The sequence below is a fragment of the Macaca thibetana genome, chromosome 9, assembly GCF_024542745.1.
Source record: "Macaca thibetana thibetana isolate TM-01 chromosome 9, ASM2454274v1, whole genome shotgun sequence".
NCBI lineage: Eukaryota > Metazoa > Chordata > Mammalia > Primates > Cercopithecidae > Macaca > Macaca thibetana.
In genome coordinates, this window is record NC_065586.1 from 11,175,145 (window position 1) to 11,190,132 (window position 14,988).

Genomic DNA, 14,988 nt, shown 5'->3' on the forward strand with positions numbered 1-14,988 from the left:
CTACAGAGTCTAGTTCTTTTACAGCACAAGAAAAAATAGGCACAGAAAGTTTCACTGGTCTTCCGGCAGATATTCAGAGAAATGTACATTGTCTAGTGTATGTTAGACTTAAGGTCAAATCTTTGATACGTTTCAGAAATTGACAAGTCTCAAAAGTCTTGAAGATTTTATGCAAATAAATGACAATGCACATTTTTTACATTTTATAGCAGTATTGAATATTCTCAGAGTAATGGAGCATTTGTTTTTATTAAAATTAAAAATTACTAAATAGTTTGTAACAGATTTGGTATGTTTGTATTTGCATAGCAACAATTTATATTTATACATACATATATATATATATATATATTTTTTTTTTTTTTTTAACTACCTGGAAGGGATTTAGATACATTTGTTTGCTGACATTTTGAGCTCTTGAAATTTATTTGCTAATTTGCCCTTGGTGTGAGGATTTTCTTATTTGCCCCTTCAAAAATCAATGATAAAATTTGAAATACAAAGCCTTCATGTGTGGATGCCCTCAGTAAAGATCACCAGTCAAGGAGAAAATGGAAAATAGCAACTTTTTATTTTAGAAAATGCAAACTAGATCTTGCTGATTTCAAACCCTGTGGCTAAAAACAGTACCCAACTTCCTCCCCTAGTTTCCATTTAAAAAATAAACTAATAAATAAATAAATCTTTCTGCTTTGGTCAGATTAGCAAGTCAGCACTGTGAATAAAAAGCAAAATAAGATAAAACCAAAGAGAGAAGTTGTTTTATTTTTATGTACTACTGAGAACAGTGTCGTCTTGTGGCAGTTCTCGTAGACTGTGTTGGTTTAACAAGCGTCCAACCCTTTTGTCTTGTTGTTTTTTGTCTTTCCTGCTCCCTGTCCCCTTGTTTCCCACAGGCTGTGCGTTTGTCACATTTTCTACAAGGGCAATGGCACAGAATGCAATCAAAGCCATGCATCAGTCTCAGACCATGGAGGTACTGTATCATCTGCCCTTTCTTTGTTTTCTTTGTGCAAATGATGGGGAATGGTAAAGCAATTCTCTCCTGTGTGGATTGTTCACATGACAATCACAGATGTAAACTTTCACCATCTCAGTTTTCATTCATTCATTCTCATTCTCTCCTCCTCTCTCTCTCTTTCTCTATGCATTTTTCCCCTAATGACTTGAAATGCATTTAGTAAAACCTTCCACTTGCTCTCCAGTTATTTCTTTTGAGCCTTTTATTGCAGTGGCACGGGTCCTGCGATGTAAAATTGTGAGCACTTGAAGCCAAGTGTCATTCCGGACCTAAAGGATCAAATACATTCCCCACCCCAGGGTCGGTGTGGATGAAACAGTAACAGCCTCCCACCCCAAATTACTGCTTGCCCTGTGCTAAGTCCCAGGGTTCGTTCTTTTATACAGGGTCAAGTTATCTTCCATCTAGTCAAACCGCCTTGTGGTTTTACATCAAGATTGTTGGAGAAAGTTAATATTTATCCCACTGCATTTAACATTGAAAATGCAAATTTGGAAAATAGGATTTGTCTCCTTCCTAAAAAAAAAAAAAAAAAGAGAGCAATAACAAAGAAACGTAATAAAGGCTCAAATGTGGTCTCCTAATGAGAGATCATGGCTTTAGGAGAAGGTAAATACCCTGGTGTGGATGTACACCTACGAACCTAGATAGATGGCTCTGTACTTTTAGTCTGTGATTTGGGTCATGGCCTTTCAGAATTTTGCACAAAAGCATTCCAAGAGTGATATGCCGTTACTTCTTCTGTATTGTCTGATAGAATCATTTGGGAGTGCATGTTCTGCTGTATTATGTATACTGTATCTTTGTGTATGGGTGATCTTTTCTGGAGGTGGCCTTGTGTTATCTGAAGCCATGTTTTCACATTTTGAAAAAAGAATATTTTCAATTTTATTTAATATGCAAAAAACTTTTTTCTTGATTGAGCTTCTGTTTCCCCCCCCCCCCATTTTCTTGGGGTTTTATTTTTTGTTTGTTTTTGTTTGTTTTTTTGCAATGCTGCCTCTCCCAAAGCATGCTGGGAGCTAAGTGATCATTATACGTCATGTTTTGTGGCAACTCTTTTATAGTGAATCGAAAGGTGGGTGCAGAGGGGGGAAGGAGTGTGCATGGCATTGTCATTCAGTGTTTACTGTACTTTTCTGACTTGTGATACCAGCATTGCAAAGCCTATTGTCTTTTTCGAACATTGATCTTGACTTTGATATTCCTAACATATCTTATATAATCACTGTGTTTTCCTTTCAGTGCAATGCATTTTTAAGACACTCACAACCCCCTACCTGACGGCAAGCTCAGGTGAAAATCGGGCATGATAGGAGATAATGAGCAGGATTTGGAATGTCTAGGAGGCTAATCTTGTCTGACACGCAGTTACACATGTGATGATGTTTTGCTTCCCTCTTTCTGTTACCGAGGCTGCTCCATTCCTGTGGATTAGCCTGATTTCCAGCCACATTTTAATCTTCAATTCAGTTTGAAGATTAAAATGAAAGTGCTGTTAGAAGCAAAAAAAAAAAAAAAAAAAAAGTCTTTACTTGTATTTATCTTCCATATACGCGTTTCATTCTTATTTTTATTTCTTGTAATTTAGTGATTTGTACCCAAGTTGGTCTTACCTGAGATAATTTGGAACCTCAATTCTTCAGTGTTTCTGTTAGAACCATTGTGATCCCCATCCCTTCCCTTGGAGCCCCCCAGTAATGCTCAGAGAGCCACGGAGAACCCACGGGAGACCATGTAACCCTGTGTTCCTGTAGGAGGAGGACTCAGAACCATAAAGCAGAACTGGGCATGAACCAGGCTGAGAAACAGTAGGTTCCCATCATGGAAAGAGTTGGTTTGACCACTGGGGCATATTTATTCCTAAGCCCTTGATCCTTTATTATTAATATCTCTATTATTTAAAAACCAAATTTGGTATACTTGTTTTAAAACCAGACATTCATGCTTACACAGAGGAGCCCTCTGACACTTAAATTTCTTGTTTAGTTTTTTTTTTTTAATTGGCATTTAAATAGGAGGTTATACATTATGCAGTCACATTATAATTGTTTGACTAACGTTGTTTATTTTTTAGCTAATTACATTATTTCCAGGACTCTGGCATGTATCTTTAACCAAGATGTATTACCTAATTCACAATGACGTGAATGTTGAAAGAACAAGGTCTTAAAAACAATTAATTTTATATCTCCACTTGCCTTCACTCTATCCCTGCCCTGTGTTTCATGGTTTAAAAAATTATTTTTAAGCTATAATCATTGGCCTAATTTTCTGCTTTTATATCATTTTTTACTATTTAAGGAAGAAAAAATAGATGTTCTGTTAGGAGAGATGCTATAATTTGTTATGGAACAAATTTGATGGAACAATGACAACCTTTTTCCATGCAAAACCCCCTGTCTACGTAATCTTCAAAGTATGTTGCTCTCTTTTAAGTGAAGTACTGAAACATGGAACAGATACAGAAAAATGAATTACAAATTTTTTTTAAACGATGGAAATACTATTTTTGTGCAATTTGCTGACATTTAACATTCTGTACCATGACTCGGCCTACCAGAGCTGAAGACCAATAGGCTGGAAGTTTAACACTGACATATTCATCTCATTTTTCTCACTTTTTTTATTAACAGACATGATATCCTCATGTATTCAGAACTGCACCCCAATAACTACTCAAGGTGATAAGGAAAAAAATAAATGCGTTTGTTTTCCAGAAAAGAGCAACATGACCCAAAGGGAATGGAACAGAGAATCTCATTTAAATAGGAATATAACATTTCTGAGAGGAGAGAGAGAGAGGAGAGAGGTCTATTATCATGCTGAGTTTCAATAAAAGTTTTTATTTTAATCACTTGGGTAGAATTACTTCTTTATACCTCAGCAAAATTGAACAGCTTTGTGATGAAATGTGTAGGCAAGCCACACAAAGGAGAAGAAGAGGCTGGGGAAGGAGGTGGAGACTTCTGCTGAGTTACTTACCAAGTGGCAAATGTTGCAAAGGTGCTTTGGAAAGGAGGTCTTCGTGCTTGGAGTGTTAGGCCCTTATTATCCCTGATGATTTTATCTAGCTCAGAAGTGAATTCTGTGACCTTTGGCCATTTCTTTCTCACTACCCCTACTCCTTGCCTTTTAAAGGAAATTAAAACTGAAAGAAGCTGCTAGGATGGTGAGGTTCATTAGAGAAAGAAGCCAAGTGGACTCCTCCATCTGCTGTTCACGGTCTATCTCCTTTGGCTAGAATGTGCTTCTGTTTTTTGGGTTTGCACCAGCTCCAGGGATGGCGGGTAGAGGGTAGAGCAGTTGTGCTGAGGGAAGAGGCCTCTCTGAAAACATGAACGGTTACTTTGGAGAATGCCTGTGTTCTCTGAATATCTCCTGCCCTCATCCACATAACTAAAAGGAAGCCCTTCTCCCTATGATTGCTGGGTCACTAGGATTTTCACAATCCCAAAGTTCACAGGTACATAACTGAAAATGGGAAAGAGTAAAAGATAAATGAATGAGAGACGTGGCCATTCCCATTACAGATTGTCCCCTTTGTCCTCTATCCATCTGTGGACACGGGCAGACACACAAAGCCAAGCCTGTCTTTAAGACGAGCAAACCGTGAAGCTCAATTAAAGAACCTTGGAAGGGTCTGTTGTCGGTAAGGAGGTCCTGCAAGGTTGAAGGAAGACACAGGAAGAGAGAAGGAGAGGCAGTTTCTAATCAGAGCAAGAAAGCAAGTGACTTCACCGACCACCAGATCCCCCAAAGAAACTACTGGCAGTATCTGGAATTTTCTGTTGATGGTACTGTTCAGAGAAGAAGGAGGAATATCAAACCATTTTAAACCATTTCAGCCCATTCCATGTGCTCCAGCCTAGTGCAGAAAGGTAGCTCCGGTGCTGAGTGTCGTGAGCAGATTCCGCCAGCCTGTAACCCCCTCTCCACTTTCCAATGTGTCTGACCACAGGGCTGCTCTTCACCTATCGTGGTGAAGTTTGCTGACACTCAGAAGGACAAAGAGCAAAGGCGCCTCCAGCAGCAGCTCGCTCAGCAGATGCAGCAGCTCAACACTGCCACCTGGGGGAACCTGACGGGGCTGGGCGGACTGACCCCGCAGTATCTGGCGGTAAGTGCTGGGCAATGCCAGTATGGTCCTCACCCGCGGAAACTCTGCAAACTGACTTTTCCCCTCCCTGTGCCGAGGCATTCGTTTTCAGTACATTTTCAATCTTGGGGAATTACTGAAATCAGCATTTATGCAGGATATTTTTCCAAGTTAGAATGATTCTGTTAAGAACAGGACTAATTGAATTCCTGCCTGATGTAGGCTGGGCAAAGTCCCACAGGTTAAACTTCTAACCCGTGTTTGAAAGGTACCCCAACGCCCTGAGTTCGAAGATATGCAGCTGATGATGTCACGAGAGGGAGGCCACTGGGCTGGCGGGCTCATCCTTGTCAGGTCAGGGTCTGCTGCAGCAGGACGTCAGGAGAAATCTCCCAGAACTTCTGTTCCACGATCCTGGCTTTTTGCAGTGGAACCGGGTTGATGAAATCAAGTGTTTCTTACTTCATCTATTTGAAACCAACAAAATTCTATTATTTCAAGCCCCAACAGACCCAGTTCTTTCAGCCATTCCTAACATCTCATGGTGTCTGAACTTGAGCTTTCTGGTTGTTTACTCATGCTCTCCGTTTCACTTTGTCGGTGTCTTTATTGAAACACAGTGACCAGAATTTAAGACAGTCCCCACAGCGAGATCTGACCAGGACAGAGTAGTAACCCCTAGTGTGGACTTGAGGGCGTCTGACTGGAGCTTGAGAGCAGCATTTGTAGTAACCATGGCAGATGCGGGCTGGAAGGCAGCCAGTACTCTAAAGATTTTATTTTTATTTGAATTACTGCTAAATTGTGCTCTTCTACCCCATTTTTCTGCTTTGGAACATAAGTGTTGGACTTCACATTTATTAATATAATTTCATATTATGGGTTTGGGCCTTTTATTCCAGCCTTAGAGAGGGTCTGTGTGTGTGTGTGTGTGTGTGTGTGTGTACCCTACATGTATTGGGTCCTCATTCTGTCATTTTACATTTTAACTATCCCTCTTGGGATCCTGTCACCCATTAGCTTTACTTTGTAGCAGAAGTTGTGCTATTGCATCAAATTATCCTCCCTATTCCACCTTGGAAGGTGAGATTATCCAGCTTGTAGGACAGATGAGGAAAGGGAGACTCAAAGACGTTACATACCACCACCCAGAATCAACCAGCTGCTAGTGGCCGATGGGGCTTCATTCCTGCGTGTCCCGCTGGCTGGCCATACCGCCTCTTTGAGGACTCTGGGTGCTGCCGTGGGTCACCTTCATCTTTTTAGCTGCCCCACCCCCAGTGCCCAGTGGGGTTTGGTATATAATAACTTTTCAGTCCATTTTTGATGAATGAATGAGAAGCATCCTTTTCCTGTCTTCCTCTGTGCTGTTAGCAAAAGCGTTGGCTCAAGTTCCCATCACTTTCTGTCCATTTCTCTACCTTGTCCATGAAGATACCATGAGAGATTTTGTCAGCTGTCTTGCTAAAATCTGTATTTGCTCTGCCATTTTTTTCTTGACTTATCAGTCTAAAAATTGCTTTTAAAAAAGAAATGAGTCTAGCTTGACATTTGTTTTCCACAAATGTGTGTGGCTCAGATGCTCACAGACGATTCTGTGTACTAGAATTTTTGTCCGAGGCTGACATCATGCTCATTCACCTTCCTGTACTTTCTAAGAGTCCGGCTTCCCCCATCCACCATTACTGAGACACATGTCCACTCTGTCTTCTAGCACATCCCCTGTGCCCCCACGGCTCACAGAAATCTCTGGCACATGTTTCTGGGACCGCATCTGCAAATTGTTTGTGTACGTGAAGGAGAGTAAATCTCAGCCTCATTTATAGAAACATGTTGTTAGAAGCTCTCACTACGTTTCCCTCTGCCACGGGTGATTCTTTCTTGGCCATGTTTGTTCTACTCCCTTTCAGCTGAAAAGCCCTTTCTCTCAAAGAGCCCTTAGCTACCTTGAGTGGTAGATGCTGACCCTGGCTCACCAGAGGTTGGTTATCCATGGCAGTAATCCTGGGTGGTGGTTTAATGACACTCCAGGTATTTCCACTTACCTCAATAAGTGTTTTTAACTCCTCTAAACATCTTCAAGGCTAGCTTAATTTTTTAAATTTCAAAACATTGAATATGAGGAGGACGTTGGAGTTGATAAGTGCAAGAGAATGAGAAACCCAACAGATGAAACCAAAATAAGGCCTTACTATTACAGTGGACAGTCCCTAGCTTTTCCCACCCCCTCTTCCCTGCTCTCTTCCTCTTTCTGTGTGTGTGAGAGTATGTGTGTGGGCAAGGAATGGAGAGGAATGACTCAACACAGACTTTTCTTGGTTTTAGTACCTGATAGTATGAAGTCCCGTAATATCATTGTACCTGAGGCTTGAGTTGAATCAGCCAAGGGTCCCCAACCCCTGGGCTGAGTACCGGTACCAGTCCACAGCCTGTTAGGAACCGGACTGCCCAGCAGGAGGGGAGCAGCAGGCGAGTGAGCATTACTGCCTGAGTCCCACCTCCCATCAGGTCAGCAGCAGCCTCAGAATCTCCTAGGAGCACGAACCTGTTCTAAAGTACACATGCCAAGGGGTCTAGGTTGCGTGCTCCTTATGAGAATCTAATGCCCGATGAGCTGAGGTGGAGCAGTTTCATCTCAAAACCTTCCCCTCAACCCCTGGTCTGTGGGAAAATTGTCTTCCATGAAACTTGTCTCTGGTGCCAAAAAGGTTAGGGACTGCTGGAATCAGCTACTGATAATTCCACACTGCTTGGTGCTGTTACCTCAATTAGGATCCATTTTCGAGCCATATCCATGTGTAGGGTTTTTCGTATCAAACTGGAAAGACCTGGACTTCCCCAGAGGAACAGTGTTCTAGCTTGTTTCACAGAGCCTCAAATCAATTCTGAAAGCTTTTTTTTTTTTTTTTTTTGAGACAGAGTCTCGCTCTGTTGCCCAGGTTGGAGTGCTGTGGCACCATCTCTGCTCACTGCAGCCTCCGTCTCCCAGGCTCAAGCAATTCTCATGCCTCAGCCTCCTAAGAAGCTGAGATTACAGGCATGTGCAACCACACCTGGCTAATTTTTGTAATTTAACTGGAGATGGGGGTTTCACCATGTTGGCCAGGCTAGTCTCGAACTCCTAACCTCAAGTGATCCCCCCCATCTTGGCCTCCCAAAGTCCTGAGATTACAGATGTGCGCCACCACACCTGGCTCTGAAAGCTGTTTTTAAAATAGTGAATTAATCTTGTTCTTTCTAAGTACATAGTTTGACAACAATATTTCAGTAATAAATGTGGTAAATCTGTGTTTCTGGTATCCATGTACATTTGAATATAGGAGATAACTGTATGCTTGGCGCCACTGCTAACTGTATCTGTACTGGTCTACCTTACCAAAAAGCAGATCCGTAAGTTCAGCCCAACACTCAGTCTTTCACCTAAGTTAACCTGCGGTTCAGCTGAGTTGGACAAGTCCAGCAGCACCCCAGGGGCTCCATGCCTTTATCTCATGGCACCCACTCATTCCGCATGGCAGGAAAAATGCAGCCCTGAAAGCACTAGTGGAAAATGCAGACTTCCTCGCAGGTATATTAATGTTTTTGAAGATTGACATTTACAGTGCGTGACTTCGACGCACATAGCACCAGATAGTTCTAAGTTTTGACGAGCTGTATGTTTCACTCTGCAGCGAGGCCTTTTAAAACGGCTGCCCATTTGCTTGGTCATGTAGTGGTGGCTGCAGCTGTACAGCTGTGAATAGATGCATTCGTGTTCGTAGTTACCATGATGATCTTTATGTTGGCACCATGTGCCCACATAAAGTCAGTGAACCCATGTGCTTCTGATGAAGGATGAAGAAAGCTGAACGGTGCTGGAAAGTAGGAGAGGGAGGGAATGGACCCTGATTGACAGAGATGAGTTATGGTAACTGCTAGACTACAGAGAGAAATAATTAGTCACGCTATGTTGGTTTCAATAGATTTAACACCTGGTTGTTAAAAAGAGTAAATTGATTAATTGTTTTAAGGCAGCAGTGTTAGTGAGTTTCCCCAGTGTCTGTGTTTCTTAATAGAGATTAGACATGAATATGGATTTACAGCCCCAGCTCTGGGGACCCTCAGTCCATCAATAGGCAATAGCAGCCAACCCCGTAAATGCAAAGTAAACTGAATTTGTCCCCAGTTTAATGAGGGAGTTACTTTGCTCTCACCTTCTCCACCTAGCCCTGACTTTGTCCTTGTGCATTCATCCGCAGCTCCTGCAGCAGGCCACCTCCTCCAGCAACCTGGGTGCGTTCAGCGGCATTCAACAGATGGCAGGTAAGTCAGGAAGCATGCCTCTCTTTTTGACTATGCCATTGTCAGAATTTGGGGTTGGTTCCGAGGACAAAGAAGAAGCAGGGGAAGAGAAACAAGAATGGTGATCAGACTTGTTAGCTTTCTGTCTGGTGTTAACGTTAGAACCGCCTGCTCTGAAGTGTCTCTGCTACCTCTTAGATTACCCACCCACCTTCACTGTGCATGACAGCTAAGAATGAAGGGGCTGAGAAATCCTGCTTGGCATCTATATCAACAAATGACTAGTCATTTGTTGTTTTTATAAATAAGATTGATTACTGGGGGCTTTCCATCCAGATTCCTATATCTAGGGCAGCCAAATGATTGACACCCCTCTAAAATTTTAATAACAGACAGTCAATAAAAATGTTCTGACCTCTGTAATGAAACCCAGGATTGCAGGCCTATCTTTGATGCGGTTTGCAGCCCCTTGATAACGACAGACAATTAACAGGGTGGCTTTTTTACTGTAGTGCCCCAGTTGACAGAATCGTGCATCAGAAGCTTTTATGTGAAAGTAGAATCTTTGTTCTCGAGAAAATCAAAGTGTGACTGCATTTGAAAGCCAGCTCGTTGAAGGATTCCTTTTTCTAATGAGCTGCGCCAGTAGTAACTGAGGTGCGGTGATTAGCGAAAGGTCACTCCTGCCGTGCCACCTTCCGTGCCGATTTCCCTACCTAACATGAGGCCAGGGAAGGCAGCAAGTGCAATAAATCAGAACACAGGTGCCCATTAACCTGCCGTGAGGAATGGTCAGAGAGCCTTTTCCTTGTTTCATTCCAAAAAGGTGGGGGGAGAGGGCAAGGAGAAGAACAGGTTTTTGGCATATTAGAACCAAGCATGGTTTGTTTTAACCAAGGACGCCCTGAATCAGTGCAATGAAACCTGCATGTGCAGAACGAAGCATTTTTTCTTTGTCACCATGAAAACTCCTTTTTTCTATACTGCTGTTTCTTTTTTTAAATATGTATCCTTGGGTTTTGTTTGTTTGTTTTTTCTTGTTTCACTTTGAATGAATCTGGAAAAACTTCCAAGGGGGCCTCTCCCTGGGTGTGGTGTGTGATTGGCAGCCCAGCCGTTGTGGCCCGCGGCTCCTGGAAACTCATCAGCTGACGGTCTTCCTTGACCCGCAGTAAAAACACTACTGAATTCATCGTTGGGCTTTAAATCCATCGGCACCGCCACCTGGTTCCGTTGTAACATAGCTTTTGGATTATTAGAAATAACACATAACTTGAAATGATAGTTAAATCATTCAGCAGCGTCTTTATGAATATGGTTCGGGAAGCTGGCCTTGGAGCTAAGAATCACATTGAATGGTTAATTTATTTTTAATTCTATGAAAGGAGCTGGAGAGAGATAAGTAAAATATTCAGGGGATTTTCTGTGTTTTAAAAGAGAAAACCTCCTGATTGCAAGCTCGAAAATAAATGCTAAGATTTGTCACACTTTCAGCCCATGGGAGATTTGCTTTTCTCGCATGGTATGGACTCCCCGGGATCTGAAATTAGGGGCTTTCCTTAGAGGTGGCCTCAGGCTTTTCTACTCCCACAGTAGAATTATGCAGAGAAGGTCACTGGGTCCTGAGGCTGCTGCCGAGCGTGGTGTCCCGGGTGCACAGCGTGCCCTGTCATCTTTCATTATGATGTGTGTGCCTGTGCCGCACCAGCCGCAGGTCAGGATGCCAGCCCCTGCACGCTCTGCGTGCTCATTTGAAAACTGAGGGTATCTGGGAGTCACCTTACAAGGTGCCGAGGAGCAGATGGCTAATTTAAAGGCAATCCGTATGTGCTCTGAGCCTCCCGAATTATCAATTTCTTGAATCCTCAATGTGTGAAATTCAGCACACCAAGTCCACATAGGCTAGGAAATCAAACGCTGGACAGGCCATTCCTTACCGTCATGTGGAGTATTCAGAGTCTTCGGAATATTCACAGTCTTCAAGGTGTAGCTGTCGGGCTCAGTGAAGGATACCTTGCATTTATAGGGATCGTCAGGTCTCCTCTTCCTGCGTAGTTGAAGTATTATGGTTTGGAGTACTTTTTCCACCAGTGAAGAAAAGTTTATATGGCCTCTCCTTCTCTCTTGTCTTGTCCCAGAAGTGGGGCTTACCTCTGCCCTTGCCATGAGTCTGTGCCCCTGTTACGGAGTGATCATGGTGAATGGGCGATAGAGGTTCCTTCCTGGGAGAAGCTTTCCCAGCTCCCCCAAATGTGAGAGGGGCACCTCTCTCCCGCAGAGCCCTTTGCTTCCTTCCCTCTGCCCTCACCTCCCTGGATGCTTCAGGATACTCTGGATACTCTTCGGTGCTCCAGGAGAGCATGACCCAGTGGCCGGCAGACTTAGCTCTCACCCCTCTAAGAGCTGCTCATGAGTGTCCTCGAGTGGATGAGTGAATAGATTTCTAACTCAACAGACATAAATCCCCAGTGGAGCCTAAGTTAAATGCCCGGTTTTTAAATTAAGAAATATGACTTCAGCAATATGTATAGACCAAAGGAATGTTAAACTAATGATAGTATCTTTACAAATGAGTTGTTGAGGATTTGGGGATAGTTTGTATAACATAAAACATAACAAATACAATAGAAAGCATATGGTAGTGGGATTGAAGAAGCCCAAGAGGTTATTTATCCCAGACACCACCTGATGTTACAGTGCTTACTGAGTGACTGATACTGTGTCCTACTTAGAGTGGGCGCATCAACAATTCACATGTAATTTTTCTGTATTACATGGACGTATATATAATGATCTCTGCATCTAAAATTCAATCCAGCCTGGAATACTGTCACCAAAAAGCGAAAACCGATTTCAGAAACGAATAATACTTTGTTGTGAACAACCCTCAGAGCATCCCGGTGTGTCCTTGAGGAGATAAGGTTTATAGCTAGAGTGTAAAATGCCACATTTATATGGGTAAAACATTTTCAGTTACAGGAGAAAATAAAACAAAAAAAAAAAAAAAAAAAGAGAAATTTGAGACGACTGGTTCCTAAGTAGTTGCATCAATAAAATTGAATGAGACGTCAGCTATACTTTCTTTCCCAAAAACTCTTACCATTTTCTCCTCAAACTAAAAATAACTTCAGGTGTGCTTTATCGTTTTTAGCAAAGAGAACCTTTACGAAATACGGAATTTAGAAGCAGAAAATGGATTAGGAACATACCTTGATAAACTGACGGCTTTTATATCTACTTTTTGTGCCTCCTTGGAGTTGGTTGGTTTTTATTTTCCCTCTTAAAATTTATAATAAAAACTTGTCCATTTCTCACTCAGCAGTGATACTTGTTCCGTGAATTTCTGAAATCTCAGAAGCTTGGGGTCTGAGTTTGGGCTGAGAGCTTGGATTTTTCTTGAAAGAGAAAAGGAATAAGAGAAAGTGTCTTCTCTGCCTTTAATTTGTTTATAATAACTATCGACTCCAAAGAGCATCATAGTAGAAAAACCAGGGGTAGTGTTTTACCATTTTGCTTTTAACAAAGCTCCTTTTACAAATCATGCAACTATCCTCATAGCAAGCTGAGGCCATGACTACCACTTTGTTACTACGTTACAATTGGAAAAAGGGAAGATGAAAAGGTTAAATGAGTAATGTGAGACCACAGCAGTAGTCAGTGACCTAACAAGGATTAGGATATAGAATTCCCTAATACACAACAACCTGATGAAGTAGGGACTCTAGCCCACTGCACGGCTGGGCAACTGAGGCTTAAAGAGGTTAGCAGACTTGTCCGAAGGCACTAAGCTATTAGGTGGCAGGACCAAGCTTCAGGTCCAGTTCACCGATGCAAACCCAGGCTGGCAAACCGTGCTCTGTCTCTCAACCCCTTCGGGTGTGTTTACGGCCCCCACACTGTTGTTAGGAAGCACTTCAGAGACAGTTACAGGAAAGCCGCCTCCCTCCATCCTGGAAAACATCTCAAGTTTATCACGAGTGAGTTTTTCTTTGTTAGGGGGAATTTTTTTTTCTAGGATAAACAGTTGTTACTAAACCAATTACAGAGGTTGTGAAGCTGCGGTGGAAGTATCTTCTGATGAATGGGAGGAAACGCCTTTGTTTCCATTCTGATTCTGAGTAAAGCAAGTGGTAATTCCCTTCCAGAATATCTGGTCTAAGTTTTGAAGGTAACAATAGAATTGTAGAGTGTAAATATTTGCTTAAAACCGTGAAGCAGCTCTTCTTTCATCAACTTGAGATCTGTTCTCTTAGAAGACTGTCTTGGTGTCTGGCACAAGTGGAGAGGAGGGAAGACATTTCAAAAACAGTGTATCAGAGGTCTGAGAATGTCAAATTGGAGGCGCTGCTGGAGTTGTGAAGCGTGCTTGGTACATCCACAAAGACCCACGCAGAACTTGGTTCCTCCCCAAGCTGAGTCTCCAGCAGTCCGCACTGCAGACGCTTCCTGCGAATGTGCTAATAGGCCTTATGAGAACATTCTATAACCACCCATCTGTCACTTTTTAACAGACCTGATTGGCAAGCACTTGTAACAACTGACATCTGTTCATGCTTATTGATATGCAGATTTATGGTAATTGCTATGAACAATAAGACACAAAATTACCTAAGGTGAACATTAAATTAAATTTTCATGCCCTTCTCCTTATAAATATTTTTTTTAATCTTAAATTTCAAGTAGGCGTATTGCGCATCTGTTTGGTACATAATTTCTTCGTTTTGAGGAGGATTTTTTTCCCCAAGTATTGAATGAAAAGTTGAATCCCTGTATTCTCAACTTTCTTTGCCATCTTCGTAGCCCGTTGTTAGAGTTCCTAAAACTTACTTAAATGTTTTGCATGTTCGGTCACTGGATTATTGCCCCGATTCAAGAGGTCCCCATCTGAGCAGCGTGCTTCATAAAGTCATATGCAGTTTTTCTTCTCCGAGAGGAACTATTTGCCAAGCGTGTGCCCGTGCCTCTCCGTCTGGTACCCTTTCAGGATGAGCATGTGGGAGAAAGTGTGACTTGGGGTGCAGACTGAGGAGGCGCCTGGGAGAGGGGCTGAGACAGGGAAAGGATGGGGCACCCACATACCTCAGAAAAGAGAGAGCAACAGAGAGGAACCAGAAAGACGACTTCCAGATGAGCAGAAGTGAAGCCTGCTGTTAGCTCTGGGGAGGAATAAGGGGAGTTTCAGGAGAGGCCCCGCACCCCATCTGGGAGCAGGCCTGTGCCTGACGCCTGTGCCCGAGAAGCCTGGTCAGGCTACGGAGGGAGAGGGAACCTCTGTCCTCACCCAGCTGCCTTGGCTGGTGTCTGCACATCGAGCCAGTGCCTTTCCCCAAAACCGCTTCTCCCCAACGTAGGAGGGGAAGGCAGGCAGAAGAGATGACCACGTTCCAGGTGATGGCGCTGTGGCTGTAGATCCATCTATGGCGGGAGAAGCCAAGACATCAGCCTCCGGGGATGTGCATCGTTGCCAGGGAAGGGCCCAGGAATACCAGGGCCAAGACAGTCCCCACGCTATTCTCACCTCGGGTTATTACTGTGGTGTGACAGAGTGTGAGACGGTTAGTAGCGCCTATAAGATCGGTAGGTGCGG

General features: G+C 42.9%; 1 protein-coding gene across 18 annotated transcripts in view; it reads left to right on the plus strand.

The window, feature by feature from the left end:
* Positions 1 to 14,988, plus strand: part of CELF2 (CUGBP Elav-like family member 2) — an 866,203-nt gene that overhangs the window by 795,474 nt on the left and 55,741 nt on the right. For all 18 annotated transcript variants that reach the window (XM_050802681.1, XM_050802670.1, XM_050802671.1 and 15 more), the window contains 3 exons: positions 897 to 976; positions 4,983 to 5,141; positions 9,359 to 9,422. In XM_050802681.1, the coding sequence (XP_050658638.1) occupies positions 897 to 976; positions 4,983 to 5,141; positions 9,359 to 9,422 (303 nt within the window). The remainder of the gene's footprint in view (positions 1 to 896; positions 977 to 4,982; positions 5,142 to 9,358; positions 9,423 to 14,988) is intronic.